The sequence below is a fragment of the Accipiter gentilis genome, chromosome 2 (genome assembly GCF_929443795.1).
Source record: "Accipiter gentilis chromosome 2, bAccGen1.1, whole genome shotgun sequence".
Classification (NCBI taxonomy): domain Eukaryota; kingdom Metazoa; phylum Chordata; class Aves; order Accipitriformes; family Accipitridae; genus Astur; species Astur gentilis.
In genome coordinates this window covers 4,803,922-4,813,943 of record NC_064881.1, presented here as the reverse complement: position 1 = coordinate 4,813,943, position 10,022 = coordinate 4,803,922, and the positions used below count along the sequence as shown (strand labels likewise).

At 41.6% G+C, this 10,022-nt stretch overlaps 1 protein-coding gene across 1 annotated transcript in view; it reads right to left on the bottom strand.

The window, feature by feature from the left end:
• Nucleotides 1–339: 339 nt before the first annotated feature.
• TAF4B (TATA-box binding protein associated factor 4b) overlaps nt 340–10,022 on the bottom strand; it is a 73,559-nt gene continuing 63,876 nt past the window's right edge. Inside the window, exon 15 of the mRNA XM_049820958.1 lies at nt 340–679. Coding sequence (XP_049676915.1) covers nt 512–679 — 168 coding nt within the window. The 3' untranslated portion in view covers nt 340–511. The remainder of the gene's footprint in view (nt 680–10,022) is intronic.

Below are 10,022 nucleotides of genomic sequence, written 5' to 3'. Positions count from 1 at the left end.
GTAATTCTAAACCCAGAAAATTTAAGGAGATGCTGAGTCAGATAGGCAATACATTAGCATGTTGACTGACTGCTGGTTCATGATTAAATACAGTTGCCATGCTATGCAGTGCCTTTAAAGTGTTATTGGTTCCCCTAAATAAGGTTGGATTAGAAGAAGGCACTACACATAGAACAGATGTTGTAGGCTCTGGAGTACTGAAGCAAGCGACATACATAAACTAGGGACACATATCAAGCCCTCAGAGCCTGCAAGACAGTTAAATGCAAGCAGGTAGTCAGGTACTTGTGTGTGTAGCTCAGTGTTTTCACTGGTTTACAGACTGGTTTAAACCAAACATTATTAAAAACCCTACAGGTGCTAAGTTAGGTATTTAATAAAAATGTTTATCTGTAAACAAGAGTTATCCTTACAACGGATCATTTTCCAGAAATTGGAATTTCAAGACAGTGCAACAATGCTTCAGTGTTTTCTTTGGCAGTAGACAGCAAGGTGAAATGTAAAATTCAAATCATTTGAGAAGAGCACGGTACAAGGTTAGAGAATGCTTCATCTCCCTCTCTTGTTCCATGCAGAATATCAAGTCCCTGAGACAGACGCGGGTTATTCTTGGACAGAGCAGCTGTTTCGTAAGGCTAAAACCTGATGATCCTGGAGCAATTCCATTGCCATTCAAACCCTGAATGGGGGAAGGAGAGAGAAAAAATATTAGAATTCCATGTAAAGACAAGTTTTTAACCGAACTGGTTGGATTATACTGTCTACTTGCATAAAACTAGCCTGCTGATGTTCAGCTTTACATCTTGAAAACCAGCAATCCAGAAGTCCTTGCACATTAGATACTTTAAAAGACAAAGCAAGCACTTGCCAGTTCGTGGTTTATTTCAGTCCAAGCAACCAGAAAATTCTATCTTTCTTTAAAACTATATTATTATGGTAAGATAAATAACTGCGATTTCACTGAAGTCATACTACATAGACACTCGCACTGAGACAGGACAAGCTAACTACGAAGAAGGTACTACTGCAGTTCCTATGCAGAGCCTCAGGTTGTGCATGGCTCTTACTCCCATGTGCAAACCCCCAAGTTCCAGATGTTCACATCTCTTCTTGAAGAAAACCATCACTGCGAGTGGGCTCTAGCCTCGAAACATGGCCGGGAGAAACTCTTACCCTGGCCATCACCTGTGAATTGTCCTTTAAGGGAGCAACAAATACACACAGTCGAAGTATCTGCGTTTTCAGAACACTGTATATGAGCATATCCATCTCAGTCGGCTGCCTCGCTTGGTTATGAAAGCACAATTGGTAGGAGCTGATGATGTTTAGTAGTTATACATTCAGGCTACTGGAATGAGCAACCCCCACGCATTCCAAAATGCCCCAAGATTTATTATTAGGGGCGGGGAGGAGGAAGATTACCATGAGCTGCACAATAGACTGGCTACTTATCTTGGAGCCAATCTATGCTACACAGCCAGTCTCTTATCACTACTGGAGGGTTCTTGGTAATGAATGCAATTTGTACAAATACGAGTGCTCAGTCTCTGTAACTTCAGCAAGGCAATGCCTGCCAGCATCAACACCACTTGGAGATGGTGTTGCTTGGATGCCGTGTTAACTATATCAATTCTTACCCTAATACTCTCTGCAAGACTTCAGCAAAATGACTTCGCCCACTTTGCTTAGAGAAATCTGGTTAAAACCCCCATATATTAGAAACAAATACCAGTGCTGGAATATCTATAGCAGTGAATGCTACTGTTGTTAGAGGGGGAAGCATTGAAATTTATTTAAAAAGTAAAGAGATTCACCAGAGAGCACACACCAACCACAGAAAACCCAGGGCATATTGCAGAAATGGAAACTGTATTTCTTACTAGCAGCATGCAGGGTATTCAGCACCATTTCATTTGCTTTACAGTCGATACTATTAAACACTATGAAATGCCATCATTTTAAACTTTCAGTTTGTTAAATGGCTTGGAACAAATGCATGCATGGGGAAGACTGCTGGCCACATCGCACAGAGCGGGCACTGCTGTCCTGGTAAGACACAAAAGGGTCACAGTTCAAGTTTGTCATATGACAACCCTGAAGGATCCGGGGAAAAGATAGCTCTGCAATGCAGCTGCCAGCACGGGTTGAAAAGGAGGTCAATCCAACAGGATGCAGCAGAAGGCCTGAGGCAATGTTATAAATGAAACAAACCCCAAGGGTTTTCAGTAACCCAACAGCAATGCCCTTTATAATTCAAAGAACTTTATTGAGGTGAAAGTATTTTCTCACTAAATAGTCATTAGACTAGAAGTCTTACCTTTAAAAAGACACCAAAGCCACCTCAATCCTGTTCACCCCCTTACAAAAAGAAGGCAGATAGCACAAATCCCCCAGCCTGCTTTGGAAGCTGTTGGAACTGCAAGATGCTACAATAGGGCAGAAACATCAAGCTGCCTGCGTTTGAGACAGAGTTATGGATTTGTTTATTCTTAACTTCTTACCCATCACGCCCAGTGCAGAGATGTAAAGCGATGTTATGCTCTAATACCACATCCAAAGGCAAAGCTTATCCCAGACTCCTGTTTGCTAAGACAGCCAGGTCATACTTCCAAGTTTTATGTAGCATCACACTGGCCAGGGCTCTTTGACTAGTTACTGAACATAGTTAAACCAGCAGCTGCTACCACATCCAAGTTAAAAGAAAAAGTCCTTCCCTCAAAGTGCATGATGGTTTAAAATTAAAGAAGCCAACAGACAGCCTAGGTCATTCCAGTTTAGACTGGGACTGCATTGGGGAAACTCACTCTGAATTAAGTTTACACGGGGAGGAGCGCTAACTTCTTTTAGCTACTGTCCTCCATAGCGGTTTGGACCAAGCAGTGGAGGGTGTACTGCTTGTCTTTTTGTAATAAACAAAAAGTGAAAACACTTGAAATTAAGATGCCATCTGTGCATCACAGTGAACCATCATAGGCGCCTCTGTTAATGTCCAAGACCTTATTTAAGAAGTGCCCAACTCTGAGCCCTCCAGCTGACGCAAGGGACACTTTAGGGGAGGGTCCTCTGGTGCTTAGCTCTCAGAGCCTCCTCTTGAGCAAACGCCTGTTGGGCAGTAAGTCAGCCTTGTCTGGCCCTAGGCAACAGTCAGCAGTCCTCTCCTTTACATCTCATATACCCCTTCCTGCACAGAAGCTCCCCACGCTGCTTTTGAGACCTTAAATACCCTGATTAGGACAACACCAGCCCACTCCTTGCTCCCAGACATCTCTATTACGTTGCTCCCAGTTGGGCAGCAACTGCTTGCATCTTGCTATTTTGGCGGTTTCTTCACTGCAGAAGTCTTCAGCCTACCCTAAGACAGCTTTGTGAGCCTCTTCTGAGGAGAAGTGAAAAGTGCTGCTTTTCAACCAGCCCACAGACAAGTACAAAGATAAGTGAATATAAAATGCATCCCTGTAGAACCAATTCTGGTAAAGGGTACTGCAACCAGCCTGCACCCCCCTTCTGCAACATCTAATTATTAGTGCCTTAACTAGCAACTGCATTTTGTCTTTTTTCATTTTCCCTCTTTTTTTTTTTTTTTTTTAAAAAAAAAAATTGGAAACATTCCAGGGGAGACTGGACGACATCAGCCGTATCCTGAAGTTCCTGCCCTTCACTGAACCTCCAGCACCCTGCTTTCCTTCCGAAAGAGAAATAACACAGAGTGCATGCAGCCTGGGAGGGATAACTACCAGCATAAACACTGCCAGTCAACCTCGGTATCAACAGCTGACAGACTCTGTTCGTAAGCCAGGTAAGGCACTGCTGCAATGTGGCTCTGTACCACTGGAAACCACCCTTCACAGTACGGAGACCACCAGCTGCCTTAAAACCAGCCCCAGGAGGCCACAACAGCTGCTGTCCTGCTTTTGGCCTATCCTCAGAGTCAAGTCAAATCAGCAGCTTTGCCAAAGCAACACGCCGTCACCCCTTCTTGATCCTCAGAGCCTTTCACATACACCTGACAGAGATCAGTTACTCTCACCGATCTTGACAGCAGAAGACACCGTGGAGCTCCTGCTGTAGTCCCACGCCTGTTGTGCAGCTAGTTTTGTTGAGAGGTTGCTCCTGAAACCTCTTTTAAGATCTCTAGGGCTCTCTCCAGTGGCTGGACCAAGAATTAAATACCAACTCTCTCTGAAAAGGCAAGAGTGAAGTTGATACAGAGCCGCAGCTCATGACAAGGATCTTCCTTTACCTGAGCTACCAACACCACTTTATTCCTAGTCTCCAAGGTATCTGGAGCACGTGATCTACAAGTCTGGATCACAGGTATTGACAAGGATATCAAAGATTCTCAGAGCTAGTCTACAGGCCCCGATACAAAGCTTAGAGGGGTCAGCAGACACCTTCCTTCCCACCAAGTTCGGGTCAGGCTCAGTGAGCTGCTCCTGGCGGAGTACATGCTCCCTTCTCAAGTTCAGTGGCTTCACACCCATCGCATTCAAAATTTTAAATGCTTGGGAGGGGGCGCTTTAAGGGACCAGAGTGTTCAGTTAAATGTTAAAAGACAAGCCAAGAGTTCTCATTTCAATTTTTGGGGTGGCATAAACACATCCCAGTCCCAGAGTCAAGATCCCAAGAGAGCAAACTGTCATTGCCGCTCTGCTGCACGTTATAAAAATACCACCAGCAGAAGGAAGCAAAGTCACGAGATAGTTTTCAGCGACATCTTCAAACACTGAAAAATTACAGCTGTGCGCAGCAGAGAGGTTACTGAAAGGTGGTAAGAGCACCTAGTGAATCGGAGCAAAAGCATCCAGGTTCAACCCCCAGCTCTGTCACCTGTGGTCACACTGAGGTTGGTGTTATCTAAGTGTACCCTGTACATGAGTTTCCCAGCTGTAAAACACAGAACACATTCCTGTCTCACACAGGAGGATAACAGGTTACAAAGCCATTAACGCATTGTGGAGTCCTCAAACACTTTCCTGGGTCTACCCCAGCAGCAAGGGGGAAGGAAGAGATCTTGTCAGAATTGTGACGGTTTTGGTTGTACAACTAAGTGCCTAATTTAGGCCAGAGAATAGAAAGAGAAAGAAGTTGATACTATTTTGGTGACAAGCCAGCCTACTGATGCTGCCTATTCTAACAAGCCTCAGTCTGATAGAAATACTCCCACATTCACAACACTAGAATACTACATTACTCAATATTTATATGATTCTTTTTTTAAAATAAGTTGGTTGTGCTATGTGGTTGGGGTTTTGGGGATTTTTTTTTTTTTTTTTTTTTAACCTTATAGACCATTAGGGTAAATCAAGCCAATGTCTGAAAGGCTTTTAGATCTCTATTTCTGGGCTGCTTCTTGTGCAGCTGAAAACAAACATGTATATTTATGATGTTATCTGCAGCCTACAAAGAGGCCTCACGAAGCTGTCAGATCTATATAATAGAGAAAGCTATTCAACTACACATTTTTCCCCCGATTTCATTGCAACATTCTACGAGTCCTTTCAAATGTAGGCAACAACATGTTTTACATATTGAAACAAATTACTGCAAATGTAATGTCAGTTTATTCACTATTATGCCCAAGATTCATGTACGCATGTCACTTTGTATGGCTACATCAGATGCTTAATCTGTACCTGGAGGTAATGAATACTATACAAATATGTCATGTTAGTTAATAGACAATTATTAAGCTGAAATTTTCTGGCTCTTTGCCACATCATTTTAAGCAATGTATTGTCAACTAAATTATAAATCTCTTGACCCTTCACATGTCATCAACGTTTGTGCATTACCAATATGTTCAGCCTAAAGCTACAATGCAATTAGTCATTTAAATTGCAGATATCTTTCACACATAAGAAGAATTAAGTTCATCTCTAGCACAGAGAAGGCACAATATGGGCCAATGAACTGTATTTCTGAAGTGTGTGAATGGCAGTCAAGAATATTTTTGCCTATTTAACATGGGAAAAAAATTCACATCTAGTGTATGGCCTAGACTGACAGCAGCCAGGAAATTCGGTGCTGAAATTGAAACTCTCTAGCTGACAGGGCTGTGCTTAGTTAGGTCTATGCAGCAGGTAAGTAAGATGCTGAAGCTATTTTTATAACTGCAGTGACACTTTTAGCTCCCCTCTTCCCTAAAGGTATGACCACGCCGTAGACTCTTCAGTTGTTTGATAGCTTGAATAAGAACTAGGAACTGAAATCAAGAGTCTGCATGCATTAAGCATACGCAAAGTAGGAAAAAACCAAAAACACACACCCCACCCCTACCTCAAAACCCAAAAACCTCCTGTATCACTTTAGACCTATGGGCTGGGGGAACGGCTGGTAGAGGCAGAAAGAGACACAGAAAGAGAGGGAAATCCCTCAAGTGTAGAAATAGTTTTTGTAGCCTTGCTCTGAACACCTACTTACATGCAAGTAGTCTAGGTCCAATTTAAATTGATTGCTTTTAAATTAATTTTCTGCAGCTTTTAAAGAAATACTTTAGCAGCCTATCATGTACCAATGCCAAGCACCAGCCAGCAGCCTCTCTGCACACCATGGATACACAGGGAGCAGCAAACCTATCGTCATTCACTACAGAGCCAGTTTCTGCATTTAATTCACATTTAGACACAGTCACATCCTTAACACCAATACTGACGTTGATGAATTGTGTTAGCATGTCCTCTCATCAGAAAAGCTTATGGCCAAAAAGGTGGCAGTAACTTCTACAGCTACCACTTATAAAGAGTGTAAAGCCACATACCCCTTAACTACCACACACCCCTCCCACAAATGCCAAAAAACTTGAAAGTGATTTGATTGTCACACAGTGGAAAAACCAAAACATCTCTCTTCCCCCATCATTTGGAAGAGTTGGGGTCTTCTTTTAATCTGAAGAAAAGGACTTGTTGCTCAAAGGCTTCGTTCTTCCTAGGTCAGCCTAAAGAGCATTCCCAAAGCTTAAACAAGCACCATATACAGAATGTTTAATCAACATGAATACCAGCAAAGCTGGTAAACAAGCTGTAAGCAAGAAGGGTAAGTTTAAGTTCTGCTAATAATGATCAGATGTGGCAGAGACCTAGCCCTAGAAGAGAAGATGACAAGCTTGTTTTCTCCACCCACCATCAATACTAAAAATGGAACAATGACCAGTGTGGTAAACAAGACATTTCTCCTATTTCTTCTTACCAAACTTCTTCCCAGAAGAAGAATACAAGCTTATTTGTGGACTGCTGCATTAGATGTGCATCACTGTGGAAGTATCACATTATTTTATGCATGTTGGCCAGAGCTAGGAGTTTGACAGAAATAAAGTGCTTGAATGCCTCTGCACTGACCCCAGGATATCAGTTGCATCGTTTACTTTTGTAGCAGCTACTTGCAGTAGCCTAAGTTTCCACAGCAGAGCTAGACGGGTGGCAAGGCAAGACCCACACTTACTAACAGAGCAGCCAGTCTTGGCAGTGGACAGAACAGCCACAAGCAGTATCTGGAAGGAAATATCCTTCGCTAGTGGATCAGGCAAAAAGAAAAGACACAAGATTTACCCCCGAGTCAGTCAATGTGACAAACCTGGAAGAAGGCAAGTGAACAACCCACCACCAGCAGCACGTTGGGGCGAGACAGACTGCATCACTTCCAAGTAGTTAACGTGTTATCGCTGAGCCAGAAAACGGATGAGAAGCAAGCAGTGTCCCCCCAAAAATTACACAGAAGTGCAGGCATCCAAGTAAGTTTTCCTGTATAAAGCAGAAGAATGGTCCAACCACAGTCTTCAGAAGCTGACTGTAAGAGTTAGAGCTGGTGTCCTAACTCTACTTTCAAAAACCTATCTAGACTTTTTTTCCTCCCTTCTGCATGATACCACACAAGTATACTGCTTTCAGTTCAAGACCAAAGATGAACTGGGACACGGGACACCTTTGGATAGAACGAAAGAAAGTTTAAGGACTCAGAACTGCCGCCTGTTTCCTCACTGAAAAAAAGCTGCAGTATCTGCAAGGGTTTTCAAACTTCTAAGTCTCCAGTTACAGCGAAAATGAGACAAAGCTGTTTCGAAAATAGTTTTGCCATCAGAAAAGCAGTAAAACAATCCAAAAATAATCCTTGACTATTTCTCAGCATTGAAAACATTAGGGGCATGTTACTAACCAATAAAAACTATGAAACACAACACAGAATCAGGAAAATAAGTCTGTGGCTTCAAGTTTACTTTTTTCTGATTTGTTTCCCTTCTCCCTTCTCAAGTCAAGTTATTTTTCAATTCTTCCCACCCTTTAAATCATTACTGTTCACCACATGCCCCCAAACTGGGAGAGAAGAGGTGGGTAATAAATACACAAACCCGAAAACATACATGAATCAAATCCAAAGGCCTCTCCCCCTCATTGTATCCAAAAGTGTCCAGAGGGACCAGAAAGAGAGAGATGAAGATATTACCACCTCTAGAATACAAGTAGCACCAATTAACACATTTTCACAATAGAGGGATTTTCTTACCAGGGCTTTCTCAAATTACTCTTTCTGAACAATACCATTCAAATGTTAAGTTGCAGTGAAGAGAATATGCAAAGCTACCCAAACGAGTGTTTCCAACCAGAAAGGGAAAAGAATTCCCATTAAACTGATGCTTTTTTTTTTTTTAATTAGGCCTAGAGCATTAGCCTTATTGTTTCATTCCGTGATCTTCATGGATTTGCCCCTACTGCTATTTCAAGTTTACTGATACATAAGCAATAATCATGGCAAGATATAGTTTACCCTTTTTATATTGCTTTTAGGTCCAAATTAGTTGACAGACACTCCTCTGGGCAAGAACCTCTTTCTTTATTTGCTACCTGTCACACTATGCTCATATCACCACATGTTCTAGTTCCCAGATTAAAATAATCCATATTAGGTCTCCTTAAAAGACCAAGTAAAGAAAGCAGAATTTCAGAGAGCAAGACAGGATGAATGTGCAGGAATCAGGCATTCAACTATCCCATGAAAAAAACTTTCCAGAAGAGGTGCAAAACCAGGTGACAGAGTACAGAGGAAGCAGATACCCAGGGCTGAAGAACCATCCCAATAAAACACAGATACTCATTTGTGGAGAAAAGAAACACGATATGCTAACAAAATACTGTTCTTAGCCCTTCACACTTACTGTTATTGCAACAGAAGGTAGCAGATCCATACCAGCCCAGTCTGCTGAGCTGACTTTTCCAGTACCCATTACATTTTGGTACTGAATAAAGGCAGGCAAGTATATAACAAATTTGCTTACAGAGTTTCACTTTTTTAATACATACTGTGAGTATTTCTTCCCTGTCTTCCCAAATACCTTAGGGCTTCAGTTTACACCAATAATGGCTTGAAACAATTCCTTTCCTTTAATTATTGCAGTAGGCAATGATAAAAAGAAGCTTAACAGAGTCAACTTTGCTCTAACATGGACATAAGAGACACAAACATTGTACAAAGAACGTTATACAGGGAAAGTTGAAGTTTTAGTTAAAAAAACAAATGCAGTTAGCATCAGTGATTTCATTCAATCCTGTCAAATGATCATTCATATTTAGGAATAACTTCTTCCATCATACATGTCTACCAAGATATTAGGCTTTAAAAAAAAAATAAAAACGGTCACAGGAATATTATGCACAGATTTACTCCTTGCCATTGCAGTCAGGAAGTTCTGACATTTAACATTACTTGAGAGTAAAGCTGTCTGTATTTGCAACTTGAAATGAGAAAGTACATTCTGCCTGTTTAAATTATTCTCAGACAGGTTGCCCAAAAAGATGATTTTAAAGATGCCCAAATGCATATCAGCCTAAGGCCATATTGTACTTGCTTTCAGTTTCAAAGACCTCCTTTCATCTCTGAAGAATGGAATGTTGTTTACTGCTCAGGATGTTTTGCCATGTTATCATGAATGTATTACAAACGTTCTGCTTCTTGAACTAGAAAGTGTTTGTCAAAACCATTCTTTATTCTACATGAGAAATCTTAAGGCTTTTATAAATCCTGCTTAGATATAT